Source organism: Scyliorhinus torazame, chromosome 2 (genome assembly GCF_047496885.1).
Source record: "Scyliorhinus torazame isolate Kashiwa2021f chromosome 2, sScyTor2.1, whole genome shotgun sequence".
Taxonomy (NCBI): Eukaryota; Metazoa; Chordata; class Chondrichthyes; order Carcharhiniformes; family Scyliorhinidae; genus Scyliorhinus; species Scyliorhinus torazame.
The window spans coordinates 18,324,244-18,348,302 of record NC_092708.1 but is presented as its reverse complement, the minus strand read 5'-3'; the positions used below and the strand labels follow the sequence as shown (position 1 = coordinate 18,348,302).

At 49.4% G+C, this 24,059-nt stretch overlaps 1 protein-coding gene across 1 annotated transcript in view; it reads left to right on the top strand.

The window, feature by feature from the left end:
* catip (ciliogenesis associated TTC17 interacting protein) overlaps positions 1 to 24,059 on the top strand; it is an 83,898-nt gene that overhangs the window by 33,869 nt on the left and 25,970 nt on the right. The window contains exons 4-5 of the mRNA XM_072468990.1: positions 5,237 to 5,292; positions 10,893 to 10,979. Coding sequence (XP_072325091.1) covers positions 5,237 to 5,292; positions 10,893 to 10,979 — 143 coding nt within the window. The remainder of the gene's footprint in view (positions 1 to 5,236; positions 5,293 to 10,892; positions 10,980 to 24,059) is intronic.

Genomic DNA, 24,059 nt, shown 5'->3' with positions numbered 1-24,059 from the left:
GTGCTCCGGAAAACTGCCAATAGTTATCCCTCAACTAAATCATTAAAAGAGGGACAGTCTAACCTCAGTGGTGGGAAAACTATTGGAATTAATTCTGAGAGACCAAATTAAGTTGCATTTGGAGAGGCAGGGATTAATCGACAATGGTTTTGTTAAGGGGAGGTCATGTCTGGCCAACTTTTTTAAAAAATAAATATTTTTATTAAGGCATTTATAAAATACATGAAACACAACCACAGCCAAGACCAAAAAGAAAACAAACAGGAGATCACATCATAACTAAATAAGTAACCAACAACCACAACCCACCCTCCCTACCCTGTCCCCCCACCCACTCTGCCTCCACCTTTCCTTGTTAACCCCAATTCACCTAATAGCACGTCTTTCGGGACTTGTGGAAGGAAACTGGAACACCCGGAGGAAACCCACGCAGACACGGGGAGAACGTGCAGTCTCCGCACAGACAGTGACCCAAGCTGGGAGTCGAACCTAGGTCCCTGGCGCTGTGAAGCAATAGTGCTAACCACTGTGCTACCGTGGCGCCCATTCATTAGACATGAATGTAGGAGGGTTGATCAGTCAGTTCGCGAATGATACAAAAATTGGTGGGGTGGTGAATAGTGAGGAGGGTGGCCATCGATCGCAGGAGGATATAGACGGGTTGGTCAGATGGGCTGATCTGTGGCAAATGGAATTCAACCCAGATATAAGAACTAGGAGCAGGAGTAGGCCATCTGGCCCCTCGAGCCTGCTCCACCATTCAATGAGATCATGGCTGATCTTTTGTGGACTCAGCTCCACTTTCCGGCTCGAAGACCATAACCCTTAATCCCTTTATTCTTCAAAAAACTATCGATCTTTATCTTAAAAACATTTAATGAAGGAGCCTCTACTGCTTCACTGGGCAAGGAATTCCATAGATTCACAACCCTTTGGGTGAAGAAGTTCCTCCTAAACTCAGTCCTAAATCTACTTCCACTTATTTTGAGGCTATGCACCCTAGTTCTGCTTTCACCCGCCAGTGGAAACAACCTGCCCGCATCTATCCTATCTATTCCCTTCATAATCTTATATGTTTCTATAAGATCCCCCCTCATCCTTCTAAATTCCAACGAGTACAGTCCCAGTTTACTCAACCTCTCCTCATAATCCAACCCCTTCAGCTCTGGGATTAACCTAGTGAATCTCCTCTGCACACCCTCCAGTGCCAGTACGTCCTTTCTCAAGTAAGGAGACCAAAACTGAACACAATACTCCAGGTGTGGCCTCACTAACACCTTATACAATTGCAGCATAACCTCCTTAGTCTTAAACTCCATCCCTCTAGCAATGAAGGACAAAATTCCATTTGCCTTCTTAATCACCTGTTGCACCTGAAAACCAACTTTCTGCGACTCAGCACACCCAGGTCTCTCTGCACAGCAGCATGTTTTAATATTTTATCATTTAAATAATAATCCCTTTTGCTGTTATTCCTACCAAAATGGATAACCTCACATTTGTCAACATTGTATTCCATCTGCCAGACCCTAGCCCATTCACTTAGCCTCTCCAAATCCCTCTGCAGACTTCCAGTATCCTCTGCCTTTTTGCTTTACCACTTATCTTAGTGTCGTCTGCAAACTTGGACACATTGCCCTTGGTCCCCAACTCCAAATCATCTATGTAAATTGTGAACAGTTGTGGGCCCAACACTGATCCCTGAGGGACACCACTAGCTACTGATTGCCAACCAGAGAAACACCCATTAATCCCCACTCTTTGCTTTCTATTATTTAACCAATCCTCTATCCATGCTACTACTTTCCTCTTAATGCCACGCACCTTTATCTGATGCAACAACCTTTTGTGTGGCACCTTGTCAAAGGCTTTCTGGAAATCCAGATATACCACATCCATTGGCTCCCCGTTATCTACCGCACTGTTAATGTCCTCAAAAAATTCCACTCAATTAGTTAGGCACGACGTGCCCTTTATGAACCCATGCTGCGTCTGCCCAATGGGACAATTTCCATCCAGATGCCTCGCCATTTCTTCCCTACTACCGAAGTTAAGCTCACTGGCCTATAATTACCCGCTTTCTGCCTACCTCCTTTTTTAAACAGTGGTGTCACGTTTGCTAATTTCCAATCCGCCGGGACCACCCCAGAGTCTAGTGAATTTTGGTAAATTATCACTAGTGCATTTGCAATTTCCCTAGCCATCTCTTTTAGCACTCTGGGATGCATTCCATCAGGGCCAGGAGACTTGTCTACCTTTAGCCCCATTAGCTTGCCCATCACTACCTCCTTGGTGATATCAATCCTCTCCAGGTCCTCACCTGTCATAGCCTCATTTCCATCAGTCACTGGCATGTTATTTGTGTCTTCCACTGTGAAGACCGACCCAAAAAACCTGCTCAGTTCCTCAGCCATTTCCTCATATGTGTGAGGTGGTGCACTTGGGCAGGACAAACAAGGCAAGGGAATACACTGGGCGAGTTTCTCCATCCCGCCGCACCAGATTCTCCGTTTTGCCGGCTGGTCAATGGGATTTCCCATTGTGGGGCAGCCCCACGCCGTTGGGAAACCCCCGTGCTGCCGGCAAAATGGAGAATCCCAGCGGGTAAGAATTCAGCCCATGATAAACAGCAGGACCGTTAGCACAAGTGGCTAGCACTGTAGCTTCACAGCACCAGGCTCTCAGGTTCAATTCCCCGCTGGTTCACTGTCTGTGCGGAGTCTGCACATCCTCCCCGTGTCTGCGTGGGTTTCCTCCGGGTGCTCCGGTTTCCTCCCGCAGTCCAAAGACGTGCAGATTAGGTGGATTGGCCATGATAAATCGCCTTTAGTGTCCAAAAAGTTAGGAGGGGTTATTGGGTTATGGGGATAGGGTGGAAGTGAGGGCTTAAAGTGGGTCGGTGCAGACTCGATGGGCTGAATGGCCTCCTTCTACACTGTATGTTCTATGTTCTAGGACCCTATAAAACACAGAGGATTAGAGGGACCTTGGTGCGCATGTACACTGATCCCTTAAGGTAGCAAAGCAGTGGTTAAGAAGGCTTATGGTATACTTGCCTTTATTGGCCACAGCTAGAGTATTTGCGCAGTTCTGGAATCCACATTGTAGGAGGGATGTGATAGCACTAGAGAGGGTGCAGAGGAGATTTACCAGGATGTTGCCTGGGCTGGAGAGTTTTAGTTGTGAAGAGAGATTGGATAGACTGGGGTTGTTTTCCTTGGAGCATAGGAGGCTGAGGGGGGACGTGTTTGAGATGCGCGAAATGATGAGGGGCATAGATAGACAGGAAGAAACGTTTCCCCTTGATGGAGGGATCAATGACCAGGGGGCGTAGATTTAAAGTCAGGGGAAGGAGGGGGTGTGAGGAAAAACCTCTTCACGCAGAGGGTGGTGGGAGTCTGGAACTCACTGCCTGAAAGGGTGGTGGGGGCAGAGACCCTCATAACATTTAAGAATTACTTAGATGTGGACTTGCGATGCCCAGGCAGACAAGACTACGGTCCAAGTGGTGGACAATGGGATTAGAATAGTTAGGTGGTTGTTTTTGACCGGTGCAGACGTGATGGCTGAAGGGCCTTTTCTGTGCTGCACACCTCTTTAACTCCATGATCTGACCACAGTGCTGTGCAAAAATTGGCTGCCGTGTGTCGTACATTACAACAGTAATTACACTTTAAAAGTACTTCATTGGCTGTAAAGCACCTTGGGAGTGTCTGGCACCATGAAAGGCACTACAGAAATGTGAATTTATTCTTTCTTTAAGCAACAATCATGATGAATTCACTCCCCCAGCAATTCTCACCGGGGCCTGGCGAGCAATCCTGTGCCAGACAATCAATGGTTTGGTTGATTCAGTGGTCGACCACCTTTTGGGAATTAAATCTCAGGCCGGCATTTGCTGCCTGGCGCCTTGGCTGCCCTGGGCTGACGTTGGTAGACTGGGTCCTGCTACAGTTACAGCTCCGCAGAGTGGCTTTGCTGGACCACATCGCAGGCCCCTCGAGGGTCAGCTGTGTGGGTGTGGGACTGGAGTCACATAATGGCCGGGACGGGAGATTTCCTACCCCCTAAAGGGGCCAGTGGGGATTTTGCATCAATCTAACAGCTTTGTGATTGATTGATATTTATTTATTGTCACATGTACCGAAGTACAGTGAAAAGTATTTTTCTGCGGCCAAGGGAACGTACACAGTACGTACAAAGTAGACAAAAGATTAATCGACAGAGAACATCGACAAATGGTACATCAACAAATAGTGATTGGCTACAGTGCGGAACAAGGGGCCAAACAAGAGCAGCATAGGGCGTCGTGAATAGTGTTCTTACAGGGAACAGATCAGTCCGAGGGGGAGTCGTTGAGGAGTCTTGTAGCTGTGGGGAAGAAGCTGTTCCTATGTCTGGATGTGCGAGTCTTCAGAGTTCTGTACCTTCTGCCTGATGGAAGAGTCTGGAAGAAGGCAATGCCTGGGTGGGAGGGGTCTCTGACAATGCTGCCTGCCTTCCTGTGGTACCGGGAGGTGTAGACAGAATCAACGTGGGGGTGGCAGGTTTGTGTGATGCGTTGGGCTGAATTCACCACACTCTGCAGTTTCTTGCGATCTTAGGCCGAGCAGTTGCCATACCAAGCTGTGATGCAGCCGGATAGGATGCTCTCTACCGCACATCTGTAGAAGTTTGTGAGAGCTGATGCAGACATGCCGAATTTTTACTGACACTGCAGTTTTAACTCAGTAATTCTTTAACAACTGAATTCAGAATTGCTAGTTGGCGATCCAGAGTGGAAATCACGGCTCATTTATTTGGCCTCTCCCAGATCAGTGAGCAGAGCCAATGACCTTCCGGTTGCACAGTAGCACGGTAGCACAGTGGATAGCATTGTGGCTTCACAGCGCCAGAATCCTTGGTTCGATTCCCCGCTGGGTCACTGTCATGGTGGAGTCTGCACGTTCTCCCCGTGTCTGCGTGGGTTTCCTCCGGGTGCTCCGGTTTCCTCCCACAGTCCAAAGATGTGCAGGTTAGGTGGTTTGGTTATGCTAAATTACCCTTAGTGTCCAAAAAGGTTAGGAGGGGTTATTGGGTTATGGGGATAGGGTGGAAGTGAGAGTTTAAGTGGGTCGGTGCAGATTCGATAGGCCGAATGGCCTCCTTCTGCACTGTATGTTCTATGTTCAGTGTGAAGCCGGGCTGGGCATCAACCCCTCTGGGGCATCTTCTAAAACCTGCTTATATTTTACAGCTTACCTCACTCAAAATCTTGAAACGTTGGAGCAACAGCATCATGAGTATGTGAAGGTGATTAATTGTCTTACTGCTTTTTGCTTTGAGGTTTGCACGTGTGCAGGAGAACATATCACTAATTGCCAATAAATCCGATAGGGAATTTAAGAGAAACCTCTTTACCCAGAGAGTGGTGAGAATGTGTAAATCGTTCCCAGGGAGTAATCGAGGGGAGTAACAGAGATGCATTTAAGGAGCTTGAGGGTTGCAAATGAGAGAGAAGAGAACAACAACAACTTGAATTTATACAGCACCTCTATGAAATTAAATGAAAATCGCTTTTTGTCGCAAGTAGCCTTCAAATTAAGTTACTGTGAAAAGCCCCTAGTCGCCACATTCCGGCGCCTGTTCGGGGAGGCTGGTACGGGAATTGAACCGTGCTGCTGGCCTGCCTGGGTCTGCTTTCAAAGCCAGCGATTTAGCCCTGTGCTAAAGCAGCCCCTCTAATGTAACAACCTCCCCCCCCCATCCCCGCCAAGGTAATTCAAAGGATTGTTATCAAGTAGAAACTGACACTGAAACATGTGAATAGACATTAGTACAGGTGACCAAAAGCTTGGTCAAAGGGGCAGGTTTTAACAAGCGTCCTAAAGAAAGAGGCAAAAGCGGCAAGTCCTTACCTAATGTCAACCCACTGTTTTTGCAAGGCATTTTAATCCAAACACATGTAACAACAGCAAAACACAAAATACACAGTCCATGAAATCACAGTCCACGGTTTGTACAATTTCCCCCTTTTATCCCCTCCCCCTCCTCCACCTGCCCTCCCCTGCGACGAACAACTCCTCAAACTGCATCATGAGCGACCCCCACCGCAACTCGAAGCCCACCTCTGACCCCCCTCAACTCGAACTTAATCTTCTCCAACCAGAGAAAGTCATCCCAAGACCGCGGTGACGTGTCTGACCTCCAATTTAACAGGATTCGTCGCCGGGCAATTAGAGAGGCGGAGGCCACAACATCGGCCCCCTTTACCTCCAGAAGCTCCGGCACTTCCGAGATCCTAAAAATCACCACCATAGGGTGATGCACTAAGAGTCAAGAACCACAAAGACATGTGAGACTTTAACCAAGGCTTTAATACACGACATAGGATGCTTACCCGACACAGACGACCCAGACAAAATGGGTCCGGTCTCAGAAGCTGGGTCTTATACCTAACTCCCGGGGGAGTGGCCAAGGCAGAGCTCTCCGTGGCCAGGTCAGGTTACATACAGGTGACCGAACCTCTACAGAGCTACAGTACAATACACAGTACCATACACAGGATTACAGGGCCACGTTACACAGAACTAATATATAACTATGTACAATGCTGGGGAAGTACAGTGGTGTATCACCACATAGCGTCTGGCTTGACCTCCACCCTCATCATCTTCGAAAGCATCTCAAACACCACCTCCCAGCTTCTCGCAACCCCAGAACATGTGAGCATGATTCACCAGCCGCCGCCCACGCTTCTCGTGTGCCCTGTTCACCATCCTGAACTGAAGCTCATCCTCACGCAGGGGGTGTTTGAGTTCACCCGCTGCATCGCCTCACTCCACAGGCCCCAACCTATTTCACCCGCCCCCCAACTTCTCCTCCCATTTACTCTTGCTCCTTATCACCCCGCCCTGCTCCCCCAACCACTTGTATATATCTCCAATCCAGCCTTCCCCAACTCATCCGGGAGCAGCAGTTGCTCCAACAGTGTGTACTACGGCAGCTTGGGAAACACCCTCTACTCCTTCTGCGTAAAGTCCCGCACCTGCATATACCTAAACTCATTGCCCTCGCCAACTCAAACCTCTCCCGCAGCTCGTCAAGACCCACAAACTTCCCTTCTGAGAACAAGACCCTACCCCAGTCCATTCCCGCCTCCCTCCATTTCCCATACATCCCGTCTCTCTCCCCCAGCTTGACCCTATGGTTCCCGCAAAGTGACGTCAACACCGACATCCTCTCCCAATTTAAAATACCTCCTCAACTGGTTCCACACCTTAACCATCGATTGCACTACCAGGCTCCCCATATACTTCCCCGGAGCTATGGCAGCAAAGCCACTAATGTCGACCCACTTAACACCGTTCCACTTTAACATCGCTAACAAGGTAGGGGCTTGGACGGGGCAGAGTTTGTAAGAGCATCCAGGGAGGCTTCTTAAAATAATATGTAGATAGTCCAACTAGGGAAGGGGCTGTACTGGACCTGGTATTGGGGAATGAGCTTGGCCAGGTGGTAGAAGTTTCAGTAGGGGAGCATTTCGGGAACAGTGACCACAATTCAGTAAGTTTTAAAGTGCTGGTGGACAAGGATAAGAGTGGTCCTAGGGTGAATATGCTAAATTGGGGGAAGTCTAATGTTTGGTACAGACTCCCTTTTCTGCAGGCGGAAACTGCCTGCCTGCCTGCTCACATGGCCTTTCCCGCAGCACAGCCATCAGCCCGTCTTCCTCCCGCTGCCACCTACCCCTCCCTCCCCTCTATTTTTACCTTAGTCCTCAGGGTCTCTTCCTGCTGCTCCTGGCTCCGCGCCTGCCTCCTCTGGACTACATCTATTGGCAGATGTTGGTCGGTGCAGGTAGTTAGGATTTCAGCTGCTACCTGCCCTGACCAACATCTGCCACTAGATAGAGCCTGGCCGATGTAAAATACTGTGATTTTGGTGAGTGTACTTTAATTATTTTCATTGAGCAGTATTGTATATTGCATTTATTTACATTTCGTGATTTTTCTTTTACAAGTTATTTCAGCGCAGGCCGCACAGTGCAGCACATGTCTGGCACACTATTTCAACTTGTACATTGTTTTTTGCCAGGCAAGAAATGAACCCAACTCCTGTTTTTACCATTGATTCCCATGATATCCCATGATTCACTTAAAGTTGTGATTTTCGGGTACACAGCCACAACAAGGGGGGACTCCCTGCAGGGTTTGGGAAATTCCAGAGCTCAGAGCCCAGGCAGCTGAAGGCACTGCCGCCAACAATAGTGGAACAATTACAGTAAAACCAGGTGGCCAGGGTTAGAGGGGCGCAGAGATCTTGGAGGGTTGCGGAGCTGGAGGAGATTCATGAGATCGGGAGGGACAAGACCACAAAGGGATCGGAGGACAAAACTGAGCATTTTAAAAGCGAGGCGTTTCTTGACTGGGAGCCAGTGAAGGTCAGCGAGCGCAGGAGTGACGGGCGAAGGGATGGGACGACTTGCCGGTAGGATGTGATCAAGAGGGGAGGGAGGAGGCTTGTCTGCAGAATAATCGCTAGACTGAGTAGCTGGGCCGAACGGCCTGTTTGTGTGCTGGAAATTCTAAGCAATGCTAACGAAATAGACTGAACGTACCTCTCAAATCCTCCAGTAATACGCATAGCCTCTTTCAGCTTTAGTGCTCTGCATTCTTTTTAATTTAATGCCATGCAGCCAACAGTTGTTTGTTAAATATGTAAGATCGGCTTAAATATCCAAACGTTGCCAATCAGATATGAGAAAACTGTGAAATGAAATCAAATTGCTCAGATATTCTGTCAAAGCTGCCAACCTGGGAATGAGAATTAAACGCCAGACCAGACCAACAGCTCAAATATTTTGCCAACAGCCGTGCTGCATTCCAGCTCCTGACAACTGCAGGTGTCAGCCTTGGCTCAGCGGGCAACCCGAGGTTGTGGGTGTGTGCCCCACTCCACAGACTCCAGCAAAAGAAATCTCTGCCAACACTCCCAGCGCAGTAGGGACAGGGGAGAGAACGTATTTCCCCTGTTCACGTGTTCTTTGTGTTGCTAAATTCAGGGCAAAGACCACAAAATAGCTTGAACTTGAACAAAGCTATAAATTTATTCATACTACTAATTTCGATTCGACTCGTATAATAATAATATAATAATTGCTTATTGTCACAAGTAGGCTTCAATGAAGTTACTGTGAAAAGTCCCTAGTCGCCACATTCCGGCGCCTGCTCGGGGAGGCCGTTACGGGAATTGAACCCGCGCTGCTGGCCTTGTTCTGCATTACAAGCCAGCTATTTAGCCCACTGTGCTAAACCAGCCCCTAAACTCCCAGTACTCCTAAATAATACACAGTTGATTCTTAACGGATAAACTACGCTCATCCACAACTAATCTTTATACTGTTATAAACTATGATCTGCTCTTACTCACACTACATATATTTCTGACTGTCTCGAGCGAACTCCTGCACTATTCTCTCCCCCAAGGCTTAGCATCAATGATCAATGCCTTTTATACTTGTAGCTGTAGCTCCCTCTAGTGGCCAATCTAGACATCTCATTAACCCTTAATACCACAGTCACCAGCACTGAGGGAGTGCTGCACTGTCGACAGCGCCGTCATTTGATAAGATGCTAAACTTGGGCCACTGTCTGCCCTCTCGGGCAGATGTAAAAGATTCTCGTGGTCATTATATGAAGGAAGGTAGTGTGCTGAGGGGAGTGAGGATGGGGTAGTTATTCCCAGTGTCTGAATCAATATTCCTTGAACAACATCAATGAAAAAGATTATCTGGTGATTGTTGTGTGTGGAGTCTTTCTTTGCGCCAATTGGCTGCTGCAACTCCTAGAATGTAACAGTTTTCAAAGTAGGCTTCAAAGTGATTTTAAGTGTCCTGGGGTCATTAAAGATGAAAGTCTTCATTCTTATAAAAAGAAAGACTTGCATTTGTATAGCAGCTTCCATGTGGCGAAGCACTTTACAGCCAATGACGCACTTTTGAAATGTAGTCACAGTTGCCATGGAGACAGCATGGCAGCCAATTTGTGCACAGCAAGTTCCCACTAACAGCAATGTGATAATGACCAGAGAATCGGTGCTAGTGATGTGGAGTAAGGATAAATGTTAACCCATGGCACCGGGGTGAGCTACCCTGTTCTTCTTCGAACCAATGGCCATAGGTTCTTTTACATCCACCTGAAAGAATAGACTGGGCAACGGTCGAATATCCCAACTGAAAATCAGCACCTCCACTAGTGCAACAGTCACCCTGTACCACACCTGGAGTGTCAGCCTTGCTTTTAGTGCTCAGGTTTCCTCCCACAGTCCAAAGACATGCAGGTTAGATGGATTGGCTATGCTAAATTGCCCTTAGTATCCAAAAAAGGTTACTTGAGGTTACTCGGTTACAGTGATAGGGTGGAGTTGTGGTCTTAGATAGGGTGATGGTTTAGCACAGTGGGCTAAACAGCTGGCTTGTAATGTAGAACAAGGCCAGCAGCGCGGGTTCAATTCCCGTACCAGCCTCTCCGAACAGGCGCCGGAATGTGGTGACTAGGGGCTTTTCACAGTAACTTCATTGAAGCCTACTTGTGACAATAAGCAATTATTATTGTTTCAAAGGGCCAGTGCCGACTCAATGGGCCAAATGGCCTCCTTCTGCACTGTAAATTTGATGATTGTATGACTCTGGAGTGGGACCACTATGTCTCCTGCGATGTTACTGTCAATAATTCAAGATTTTAATTGTACACTGAGGATAATTTGCAGGTTGGGCATAGTTTTCTGCACCCTTTCCCCTATTTACATACTTTTGAGCGGGGGTTTTGCCTTTAAGGCATCACCCGTGCCTCAGATTGTTAGATGTTGACAGCGACTCTCTCACCTGTTTTTTTTTGGGTGCTTCGGTACAGCTGAAGGAGCAACCCCTGATGAAGAAGACGAGCATGAAAAGAGACGATGATAGTTATGTTGTGACGAGGGAAGTCACATCTGGACAGGTAGGTCCATGCAAGGATCAGCCGTGATGGCATGCAATAGTATTGAACATCAAATAATTTACTGCTCCAACAGGACAGGAGTACTAATTGCAACAAATTTGATTGCATGCTTCCGATGCTGAGGGTTTTCTCATTCTTTCATGGGATGTGAGCTTTCATGACATTGGCAACAAGGCCAGCAATTAGTGTCCATCCCTAATTGCCTGATGTTCATGGGGAAACATTGAAAATAATTGAGTGGCTTGCACTCAAGCCATTTCCTAGGGCCGGTAAAAATCAACCCCATTGCCGGGGGTCTGGAGTCACGTGTCGGTCCAAACCAGATAAGGGTGGAAGGTTTCCTTTGCTCAGAAACATGAGCGCATCAAATGGGTTTTTATAGTAATCTAGTAGTTTCACAATCACCATTATTGATACCAACTTTTCAGTCTAAATTTTTTAAAATTCATTCAATTTAAATTCCCCAGCTGCCTTGGTGGGATTTGACCTCATGACTCTCGATCATTAGTCCAGGTATCTGGATTGCTCGTCGATGGAGTCTGTGCATCTCTATAAAGTTCACAAAGTCTCACCATTAAGAGTGGAAGGCAGCCAAAGATCATTGAGACTATTTCTGGTGGGGCTGAGGGCAGCTAGAGGGGTTTTTTTGCACGTTGGCCCTACTGGGCCAGGCTGAAGGAGAGATGCCCTCATATCCCTCAGACTCACATCTGCAGGCAGAAGAGAGCATTCCTCCTGTGACAGAGTCTCAATGCGTGTGGAGGCTTCCATCTCCAAAGGGAGTTGGGACAGTGGAGAGCAATGACATTCGTAGGACCTCCGACTGCTTCGTTACAAGCAGGGGTATGAAAGTAAGAGGAGGCCATTCAGCCCTTTTCATCCTGTCCCACTCATTCGGTTAGATTATTTCATGGCTTGCTTGTGTCTTAACCCTATGTACCTTTGGTTATGTAACCTTTAATACCCTTACCAAACAAACAACTAAGTCCATGACCTGAAGCGTTGGCCCAGATCTTTGCTCTGGAGACATGTCTGACGAGTCATGATTTATAAACGGATAAACTGATAAACTTTGTTTACACACCTGGAGAAAGAAAATTGTCCACCCTGCTTGGTTGAAATCTCTATGAGGTTGCAATAAGTATTTTTGGGGAATCTCTTTTGACAATCTCTCAGTGTTAATTTGCACAAGATCAAGAGGTAGCAATTGCCTAAAGTTTCTGTTATTAATAATGTAATGGTCTGGCATTTTATAGAGTTACAGGAACACCAATTATTCTCAGAAAATTATGAATGGATGTGTTTCAGTAGTTTCACACGTTCCGTTGTTACTTTAAGTGCCATTGTTTCTGGACATTGTGTATTGGGGCCGGTTAGTTCAGTTGGCTAGAGACAGCTGGTTCGTGATGTGGAGCGATGCCAACAGCATGGGTTCAATTCCTGTACCAGCTGAGGTTCTCCCTGAAGGCCTCGCCTTCTCAATTTTGTCCCTTGCCTGAGGTGTGGTGACCCTCAGGTTAAATCACCACCAGTCAGCACTCTCTCAAAAGGGGACTCTGGCGATTTTCCTTTATTTTCCCCGCATAGTGTGTACTGGGTAAATGGGCATGGAGGTGCCATGAGTTGGCATGGAGGGTAGGAGGGACTATTGGGGTGGGTGGATGGCATGAGTTGGTATCGAGTTGGCATGGGGGCAATAAAGGGCTATAGAGTGCGTGTGTATGGGGGGCTAGATTTTCTATGGGGCTGCAAGGGACCATGGGAGTGGGTGTGAAACATGAGTTGGTTCTGGGTTGGAATGGAGACTGCATAGGGGAATGGTTAAGGACTTTAGAAGTAACCCTTCAAAAGGTTCCTGAATCCGCAATACTCCCATTGGGAGACTAAGTCCCGACACCGGAGTGAAAACCGGAGTGTTTCACTCCGGTGTCGGAGCCCGCTCCTAGCCCCCTATTCTCCCGCCCCCGGGGGGCTAGGAGCGGCGTTGTGTCATTTACGCGCGACGGGCCTTGGCACCGCGTAAAAGTGGGGCCGCGTAAATGACATCACCCGCACATGCACGGGCTGGCCGGCGTCAACCTGCGCATGCGCGGTTACCGTCCTCCCCGAGGCCGCCCCGCAAGATGTTGGATGGATCTTGCAGGGCGGCGGAGGAAAGGAAGTCCTCCTTCAGAGAGGCCGGCCTGCCGATCGGTGGGCGGCAATCGCAGGCCAGACCCCTTTTGAGGCCCCCCCCCCCCCCGGTGCAGGAACCCACCCCCCCCCCCCCACACACAGGCTACCCCCCCAGCGTTCCCGCGCTGTTCCCGCCGGCAGCGACCAGATGTGGATGACGCAAGCGGGAACCCGTCGTGTTGGGCAGGCCGCACGGCCCATCCGGGCCGGAGAATCGGCGAACGCCGATTCTCTCAGCGGCCAGCCGTGATTCTCGCCGCGCCGGTTGGGGGGGGAGGAAGAATCGCGTGCGGGTGCTGGGGCAGCGTGGCGGGACTCGCGCGGCGCCCCAGCGATTCTCCCACCCGGCCTGGGGGGGGGGAATTCCGCCCCGGCTTCACGACCTTGCTAAGGAGCTATGTACCATGAGTCTGCACAAAAATTGCGGGAACTTGGAAATGCCTGCTCTCGCAATGAAGGTTGGGCGTGCAAGGCGAGGGCTCACCACCGACACCCTTACCTCGCATCAGCGAAAATTGGCAGCCAATGGGAATGGGAGCTGGAATCCCAGAATCGGCTCGCACACACCCATTTTTAAAGGCCAGCCCCTTTCCGACTGAAAATCCGGCACGTTAACCCTTTCTCTGTCCATGGGTGCTACCAGACCTCCTTTCAAATAGTGGAGTGTTTCCAGCATTTCCTGGTTTTATTTAAAAGATCTATCAATCTCAGTTTTGAAATTCTCAATTGATCCATCGTGTCGGTACTATCTTGTGGGAGAGTGCTCCAGATGTCACTCCCAGCTAGCTCTATTTTCAGGGTTGTGTCCCCTTGTTCCAACTCCCTCCAACCAAGGATATAGCTCCTCTCTACTTACCCTTACAAGTAATAAAGCAGCGCGGTCACAGTAAGCCATGTCCAGTGGTACAGGCATGTCAGTGTGGGCAATGACTCTCAGTCTGGTTGACTGCATCTTCCGAGAGACCACCAACCATATCTCAAGCACCGGCAAATGTACCTCCAATCCAGAGAATTGAGCACAAAATCCAGGATAAGACTTCAGTTCAGCTCTGAGGGAGTGCTGCACTGTTGAAGGAGCCGTCATGTAAATGAGACTTTAATTCGAGATTCCGCCTGCCCTCTTGGTGGGTGTAAAAAATCCCATAGCCACTATTTGAAAGGAGACAAAGCTAACAAACGGCAAATTACATTCATGCCACACAAGTGTCAGGCAATGATCATTATCATAGAATTTACCATAGAATTTACAATGCGGAAGGAGGCCATTCAGCCCATCGAGTCTGCACCGGCTCTTGGAAAGAGCACCCTACCCAAAGTCAACACCTCCACCCTATCCCCATAACCCAGTAACCCCACCCAACACTAAGGGCAATTTTGGACACTAAGGGCAATTTATCATGGCCAATCCACCTAACCTGCACATCTTTGGACTGTGGGAGGAAACCGGAGCACCCGGAGGAAACCTACGCACACACGGGGAGGACGTGCAGACTCCGCACAGACAGTGACCCAAGCCGGAATCGAACTTGGGACCCTGGAGCTGTGAAGCAATTGTGCTATCCACAATGCTACCGTCCAACAAGAGAGGATCTAACCATTGCCTCTTGACATTCAATGGCATTACCATCGCTGAATCCCCCACTATCAACATCCTGGGGGTTACCATTGACCAGAAACTGAACTGGACTAGGCCATACAAATACTGTGACTACAAGAGCAGGTCCGTAGCTAGGAATCCTGCAGCAAGTGGGGCAGGATGGCGGCACATTTATTAGCACTGCTGCCTCACAGCGCCAGGGACCCAGGTTCAATTCCGGCCTCGGGTGACTGTCTGTGTGGAGATTGCACTTTCCCCCCGTGCCTGTGTGGGTGCTCCAGTTTCCTCCCACAGTCCAAAGATGTGCAGGTTAGGTGAATTGCCCATGCTAAATTGCCCCTTAGTGTCCAAAAGGTTAGGTAGGGTTACTGGGTTACGGGGATAAGGTGGGGGTTTGGGCCTAGGTAGGGTGCTCTTTCCAAGGGAGGTGCGGACACAATGCGCCGAATGGCCTCCTTCTGCACTGTAGGAATTCTATGATTCTAAGTAACTCACCTCCTGACTCCCCAAAGCCTGTGTACCATCTACATGGCACAAATCAGGAGTGTGACTTTTAGCCTGGATGAGTGCAGCTCCAACAACACAGAAGAAGATCGACACTATCTTGGACAAAGCAGCTCGATTGATTGCTCCTCCTCCCACAAACATCCAATTCCGCCACCACCAACGAGTAATAGCAGCCGTGTGTACCATCCACAACAGTGGTTCCCAACCTGTGGTCCGTGGACCACTAATGGTCTACAATGGTACTTCAGGTGGTCTGTGTGTCCGTTGAAGAAAATAAAAGTCCAAGGAGAAAAACATGGGCTGGATTCTCCATTTAAGCAGCTATGAGCCGGCTCAAACGGAGAATTTACGACACCAAAATCAACACCGAACCCTCACCGATTCCGGGACAGGTGAGGGGCTAGCAGCCACGCCACTTAGAGCCTGGCTTTACCTGCCGATATGGACGCAGAATGGCCGGATCCATGGATGCATTTGCGCATGGTGGCAGCCTGTGGCGGCCACATACCCGGCCTGCCAAAAACTACCCCCTGTAACCCCCCTCACCACCCCCAGACCACCCGTCACTAGTCCCCCCAGCCCCCATCGAAAGCTCCCTGTCAGCGGAACGGCTTCCGCTCTGACTGTGGCGGCGCTGGGCACAGTCCGCAGCTGCCACGCTAGGTTTACAAAAAGTGAGAGGATACGTGTCTCACGCTGTCGGAGACACAGCCCATCGTGGCGGCGCATCGGGGGAGGGCCTCCTGAGGCGGTCCCGACGGCTTGCGGCGAACTCCTCGAGTATGCCATTTTTGAGGGGGCGGAGCATCGGAAAAACAGCGCCGCCTCCGATTTCGACGTTAAAATGGGTTCTCTGGCCGATCACCGAACGCAATTTCGGCAATCGGAGAATACTGCCCCATGTCTCTGGAGAACAAATAATGAGTGTCACGTATATAGCATACTAATCCTTGTTAAACTATTTCCGCAATTATTGGTATCAATTCCTGCAATTAAATAGTGTGGCACTTTTGTATGACATAATTGTAAGGCACCACTCAGCACTGTGCATGCGACGCTCCCACCTGCGCATGCGACGCTCCCACCTGCGCATGCGATGCTCCCACCTGCGCATGCGATGCTCCCACCTGCGCATGCGACAAAGAACAAAGAACAAAGAAATGTACAGCACAGGAACAGGCCCTTCGGCCCTCCAAGCCCGCGCCGACCATACTGCCCGACTAAACTACAATCTTCTACACTTCCTGGGTCCGTATCCTTCTATTCCCATCCTATTCATATATTTGTCAAGATGCCCCTTAAATGTCCCTATCGTCCCTGCTTCCACTACCTCCTCCGGTAGCGAGTTCCAGGCACCCACTACCCTCTGCGTAAAAAACTTGCCTCGTACATCTACTCTAAACCTTGCCCCTCTCACCTTAAACCTATGCCCCCTAGTAATTGACCCCTCTACCCTGGGGAAAAGCCTCTGACTATCCACTCTGTCTATGCCCCTCATAATTTTGTAGACCTCTATCAGGTCGCCCCTCAACCTCCTTCGTTCCAGAGAGAACAAACCGAGTTTATTCAATCGCTCCTCATAGCTTATGCCCTCCATACCAGGCAACATTCTGGTAAATCTCTTCTGCACCCTCTCTAAAGCCTCCACATCCTTCTGGTAGTGTGGCGACCAGAATTGAACACTATACTCCAAGTGTGGCCTAACTAAGGTTCTATACAGCTGCAACATGACTTGCCAATTCTTATACTCAATGCCCCGTCCAATGAAGGCAAGCATGCCGTATGCCTTCTTGACTACCTTCTCCACCTGTGTTGCCCCTTTCAATGACCTGTGGACCTGTACTCCTAGATCTCTTTGACTTTCAATACTCTTGAGGGTTCTACCATTCACTGTATATTCCCTACCTGCATTAGCCCTTCCAAAATGCATTACCTCACATTTGTCCGGATTAAACTCCATCTGCCATCTCTCCGCCCAAGTCTCCAGACAACCTAAATCCTGCTGTATCCTCAGACAGTCCTCATCGCTATCCGCAATTCCACCAACCTTTGTGTCGTCTGCAAACTTACTAATCAGACCAGTTACATTTTCCTCCAAATCATTTATATATACTACAAACAGCAAAGGTCCCAGCACTGATCCCTGTGGAACACCACTGGTCACAGCCCTCCAATTAGAAAAGCATCCCTCCATTGCTACCCTCTGCCTTCTATGGCCTAGCCAGTTCTGAATCCACCTTGCCAGCTCACCCCTGATCCCGTGTGACTTCACCTTTTGTACTAGTCTACCATGAGGGACCTTGTCAAAGGCCTTACTGAAGTCCATGTAGACAACATCCACTGCCCTACCTGCATCAATCATCTTAGTGACCTCCTCGAAAAACTCTATCAAGTTAGTGAGACACGACCTCCCCTTCACAAAACCGTGCTGCCTCTCACTAATACGTCCATTTGCTTCCAAATGGGAGTAGATCCTGTCTCGAAGAATTCTCTCCAGTAATTTCCCTACCACTGAAGTAAGGCTCACCGGCCTGTAGTTCCCGGGATTATCCTTGCTACCCTTCTTAAACAGAGGAACAACATTGGCTATTCTCCAGTCCTCCGGGACATCCCCTGAAGACAGCGAGGATCCAAAGATTTCTGTCAAGGCCTCAGCAATTTCCTCTCCAGCCTCCTTCAGTATTCTGGGGTAGATCCCATCAGGCCCTGGGGACTTATCTACCTTAATATTTTTTAAGACACCCAACACCTCGTCTTTTTGGATCACAATGTGACCCAGGCTATCTACACCCCCTTCTCCAGACTCAACATCTACCAATTCCTTCTCTTTGGTGAATACTGATGCAAAGTATTCATTTAGTACCTCGCCCATTTCCTCTGGCTCCACACATAGATTCCCTTGCCTATCTTTCAGTGGGCCAACCCTTTCCCTGGCTACCCTCTTGCTTTTTATGTAAGTGTAAAAAGCCTTGGGATTTTCCTTAACCCTATTTGCCAATGACTTTTCATGACCCCTTCTAGCCCTCCTGACTCCTTGCTTAAGTTCCTTCCTACTTTCCTTATATGCCACACATGCTTCGTCTGTTCCCAGCCTTTTAGCCCTGACAAATGCCTCCTTTTTCTTTTTGACGAGGCCTACAATATCACTCGTCATCCAAGGTTCCCGAAAATTGCCGTATTTATCTTTCTTCCTCACAGGAACATGCCTGTCCTGTATTCCCTTCAACTGACACTTGAAAGCCTCCCACATGTCAGATGTTGATTTGCCCTCAAACATCCGCCCCCAATCTATGTTCTTCAGTTCCCGCCTAATATTGTCATAATTAGCCTTCCCCCAATTTAGCACATTCATCCTCGGACCACTCTTATCCTTGTCCACCAGTACTTTAAAACTTACTGAATTGTGGTCACTGTTACCGAAATGCTCCCCTACTGAAACATCTACCACCTGGCCGGGCTCATTCCCCAATACCAGGTCCAGTACCGCCCCTTCCCTAGTTGGACTGTTTACATATTGTTTTAAGAAGCCCTCCTGGATGCTCCTTACAAACTCTGCCCCGTCTAAGCCCCTGGCACTAAGTGAGTCCCAGTCAATATTGGGGAAGTTGAAGTCTCCCATCACCACAACCCTGTTGTTTTTACTCTTTTCCAAAATCTGTCTACCTATCTGCTCCTCTATCTCCCGCTGGCTGTTGGGAGGCCTGTAGTATACCCCCAACATTGTGACTGCACCCTTCTTATTCCTGATCTCTACCCATATAGCCTCACTGCCCTCTGAGGTGTCCTCTCGCAGTATAGCTGTGATATTCTCCCGAACAAGTAGCGCAACTCCGCCTCCCCTTTTACATCCCCCTCTATCCCGCCTGAAACATCTAAATCCTGGAACGTTTAGCTGCCAATCCTGCCCTTCCCTCAACCAGGTCTCTGTAATGGCAATAACATCATAGTTCCAAGTAGTAATCCAAGCTCTAAGTTCATCTGCCTTACCCGTAATGCTCCTTGCATTAAAACATATGCACTTCAGGCCACCAGACCCGCTGTGTTCAGCAACTTTTCCCCGTCTGCTCTGCCTCAGAGCCACACTGTCCCTATTCCCTAGTTCTCCCTCAATGCTCTCACCTTCTGACCTATTGCTCCCGTACCCACCCCCCTGCCATACTAGTTTAAACCCTCCCGTGTGACACTAGCAAACCTCGCGGCCAGGATATATATGCCTCTCCGGTTTAGATGCAACCCGTCCATCTTATACAGGTCACACCTGCCCCGGAAGAGCTCCCAGTGGTCCAGAAAACGGAAACCCTCCCTCCTACACCAGCTGTTTAGCCACGTGTTTGTCTGCTCTATCTTCCTATTTCTAGCCTCACTGGCACGTGGCACAGGGAGTAATCCCGAGATTACAACCCTCGAGGTCCTGTCCTTTAACTTTCTGCCTAGCTCCCTGAACTCCTGCTGCAGGACCTCATGCCCCTTCCTGCCTATGTCGTTAGTACCAATATGTACAACGACCTCTGCCTGTTTGCCCTCCCCCTTCAGAATTCCCTCTACCCGTTCGGAGACATCCTGGACCCTGGCACCAGGGAGGCAACATACCATCCTGGAGTCTCTTTCACGTCCACAGAAGCGCCTATCTGTGCCCCTGACTATAGAGTCCCCTATTACTATTACTCTTCTGCGCTTTGACCCTCCCTTCTGAACATCAGAGCCAGCCGTGGTGCCACTGCTCTGGCTGCTGCTGTTTTCCCCTGATAGGCTATCCCCCCCGACAGTATCCAAAGGGGTATATCTGTTCGAGAGGGGGACAACCACAGGGGATTCCTGCACTGACTGCCTGCCCTTTCTGGTGGTCACCCATTTCTCTGCCTGCACCTTGGGTGTGACCACATTTACATAACTGCGATCTATGACGCTTTCCGCCACCTGCATGCTCCTAAGTGCATCCAATTGCTGCTCCAACCGAACCATGCGGTCTGTGAGGAGCTCCAGTTGGGTGCACTTTCTGCAGATGAAGCCACCCGGGACGCTGGAAGCCTCCCGGACCTGCCACATCTCACAGTCAGAGCACACCTGCGCGTGCGACGCTCCCACCTGCGCGTGCGACGCTCCCACCTGCGCGTGCGACGCTCCCACCTGCGCATGCGACGCTCCCACCTGTGCATGCGACGCTCCCACCTGTGCGAGCGACGCTCCCACCTGCGCATGCGACGCTCCCACTTGCGCATGCGATGCTCCCACCTGCGCATGCGATGCTCCCACCTGCGCATGCGACGCTCCCACCTGCGCGTGCGACGCTCCCACCTGCGCATGCGACGCTCCCACCTGCGCGTGCGACGCTCCCACCTGCGCGTGCGACGCTCCCACCTGCGCATGCGACGCTCCCACCTGCGCATGCGACGCTCCCACCTGTGCATGCGACGCTCCCACCTGTGCGAGCGACGCTCCCACCTGCGCATGCGACGCTCCCACCTGCGCATGCGATGCTCCCACCTGCGCATGCGATGCTCCCACCTGCGCGTGCGACGCTCCCACCTGCGCGTGCGACGCTCCCACCTGCGCGTGCGACGCTCCCACCTGCGCGTGCGACGCTCCCACCTGCGCATGCGACGCTCCCACCTGCGCATGCGACGCTCCCACCTGTGCGAGCGACGCTCCCACCTGCGCATGCGACGCTCCCACTTGCGCATGCGACGCTCCCACCTGCGCATGCGACGGTTTGTTAGGGGCTAATAGTCAAAATTTCAGGTCAAACTTTTCAAGGGTTTCTACAACGAAACTAACAGCATAAATAGTGGAAGATCATATCAAGTCAAATATTTTGTAAGATTTCCACCTGCAAGGACTTCCAATATACATTCTGTGGAAGACGAGCATCATAAAAGAGGGAGAAAACTGAGAGGTGCCGCCAACGTCAAAATGGATCAGTGGCTGAATAGAAAGCAAACAAATGGTCAAAACGACAGTGAGGCATCAGCAAATGAACCTCAGCATAACAAAAGTAAGCGAAAAATGCAGAGAAGATACAGCAGTAAATATTTAGAACCGGGATTTATCTGCGCAAGCACTGGAAACCGTTACCATGATGTGTGCTGTGTTATGAAAGCTCTGTTGAATGAAAGCTTAAAGGCTGCTAATCTTCACCGTCATTTTAAGATTAAGCATGCGGAATACGCATCCAAGCCAGTCGGATTTTTTGAAACCACACTCAAAGAATTTCAGAGCAGCAAGAAAATGATGGACTGCACAACTGCAGGCGGTGATAATTAAAAAAAAAAAAATAGAGTAATTAATTTTTCCAATTAAGAGGCAATTTAGCGTGGCCAATCCACCTTGTCTGCACATCTTTGGGTTGTGGGGGTGAGACCCACGCAGACATGGGGAGAATGTGCAAACTCCCAGAGCTGGGATCGAACCTGGGATCTTGGCGCTGTGAGGCTGCAGTGTGCAGGCAGTGATAATGCTCAAGTGGTGGAGACCTTGTATTGGGTAGCTCTACTCATAGCAGAGATAAGAGCCCTTGGTATTGGGGGTACTATATTAGCATGGATAGAGCATTGGCTAACTAATAGAAGACAGAGAGTCGGAATAAGCGGAGCATTTTCAGGATGGAAACCTGTAACTAGTAGTGTGCAGGAATTCATGCTGGGCCACAATTATTCACAGTAATTACTCACCATGGTGACACAGTGGTTCGCACTGCTGTCTTACAGCCCCAGGGTCCCTGGTTCAATTCCGATCTTGGGTAGCTGTGCACTTTACATGTTCCCCCGTGTCTGCGTGGATTTCCTCTGGGTGCTCTGGTTTCCTCCCACAGTCCCACGTTATGTGGATTGGCCGCACGGGAGCACAGTGGTTAGCACTGTTGCTTCACAGCACCAGGGTCCCAGGTTTGATCCCAGGTTCGATTCCCGGTTTGGGTCACTGCTTGTGCGGAGTCTGCACGTTCTCCCCGCGTCTGCGTGGGTTTCCTCCCACAAGTCCCGAAAGACGCGCTGTTAGGTAACTTGGACATTCTGAATTCTCCCTCTGTGTACCCGAACAGGTGCCGGAATGTGGCAACTCGGGGCTTTTCACAGCAACCTCATTGCAGTGTTAATGTAAGCCCACTTGTGGCAATAAAGATTATATATTATTAAATTGCCCCTTAGTGTCCAAAGGTTAGGTGGGGTTACTTGGATAGGGCGGAGGAATGGGCCTCGGTTAGGATTACTTTCGATGGGATTGGTACATACTTGATAGGCCGAATGACCTCCTTCTGCACTGTAGGGATTCTATGATTCTGAATATATTAATGACTTAGACGAGGGAGGTGAATGCAATATTGCCAAGTTTGCGGATGACGCAAAAATAGGTGGGAAGGCAAGTGGTGAGGGCGACACAAAGAGTAGGGCAGCACAGCGGTTAGCACAGCTGCTTCACAGCTCCAGGGTCCCAGGTTCGATTCCCGGCTTGGGTCACTGTCTGTGTGGAGTCTGCATGTTCTTCCCGTTTCTGCGTGAGTTTCCTCCGGGTGCTCCAGTTTCTTCCCACGGTCCAAAGATGTGCAGGTTAGGTGGATTGGCCATGCTAAATTGCCCTTAGTGTCCATAAAGGTTTGGTTGGGTTACTGGGTTACGGGGATAAAGGGGATAGGGTGGAGGTGTGGGCTGATGTGGGGTGCTCTTTCCAAGGACCGGTGCAGACTCGATGGGCCGAATGCCTTCCTTCTGCACTGTAAATTCTATGATCTAGTCTAGAGATGGATAGGTGAGTGGGCAAAAATTGGCAGATGGAATATAATGTAGGAAAATGTGAAGTTATGCACTTTGGTAGGAAGAATAAAGGAGCTGAATATTATTTAAATGGAAAAAAACTGCAGAAAAGTGCAGCACAGAAGCATTTGGAGGTCCCTGTGCATAAATCACAAAAAGCTAGCATGCAAGTTCAGCAGGTCCGCACAGGAAGGCAAATGGAATAGTGACATTTATTTCAAAGAGAATGGAGTATAAACAGCTCTTTTCAGAAATTCTATGAACAGTTTTGGTTCCCACATCTAAGGAAAGAGATACTGGCATTGGAGGCATTCCAGAGAAGGTTCACTAGGTCGATCCCAGGTATGGAGGGATTTTTGATGAGGAGAGGTTGAGTAGGTTGGGCCTGTACTCATTGGAGTTTAGAAGAATGATTATCAGGAGCCTTGACAGGGTAGATGCTGAGAAGATGTTTCCTCTTGTAGGAGAGTCGAGGATAATAATAATCTTTATTGTCACAAGTAGGCTTACATTAACACTGCAATGAAGTTACTGTGAAAAGCCCCTAGTCGCCTCATTCCGGCGCCTGTGCGGGTACTCTGAGGGAGAATCCAGAATGTCCAAATTACCTAACAGCACGTCTTTCGGGACTTGTGGGAGGAAACCGGAGCATCCGGCGGAAACCCCACGCAGACACGGGGAGAACGTGCAGACTCCGCACAGACAGTGACCCAAGCCGGGAATCGAACCTGGGATCCTGGCACTGTGAAACAACAGTACTAACCACTGTGCTACCATGCCGCCCATAAAGAGTTGCCTTACATTGGTCGGGATTCAAACCCAGGCTTCTTGCATGGCCGGCGGGAATTCTACCACTGAACCGGCAATGCAAATCAGAGTAAGGGATAGATGAGGAGAAATTTCTTCTCTCAGAGAATTGTAAATCTGTGGAATTCTTTACTGCAGAGAGCCATAGAGGTTGGGTCGGTATGTATTGTAGCCACTTAAAATGGCCAACTCCCGATTCAAAATGGAACGGCAAAGGCTGATGGGAAAGTCAGCCAACAGGACAAAAAA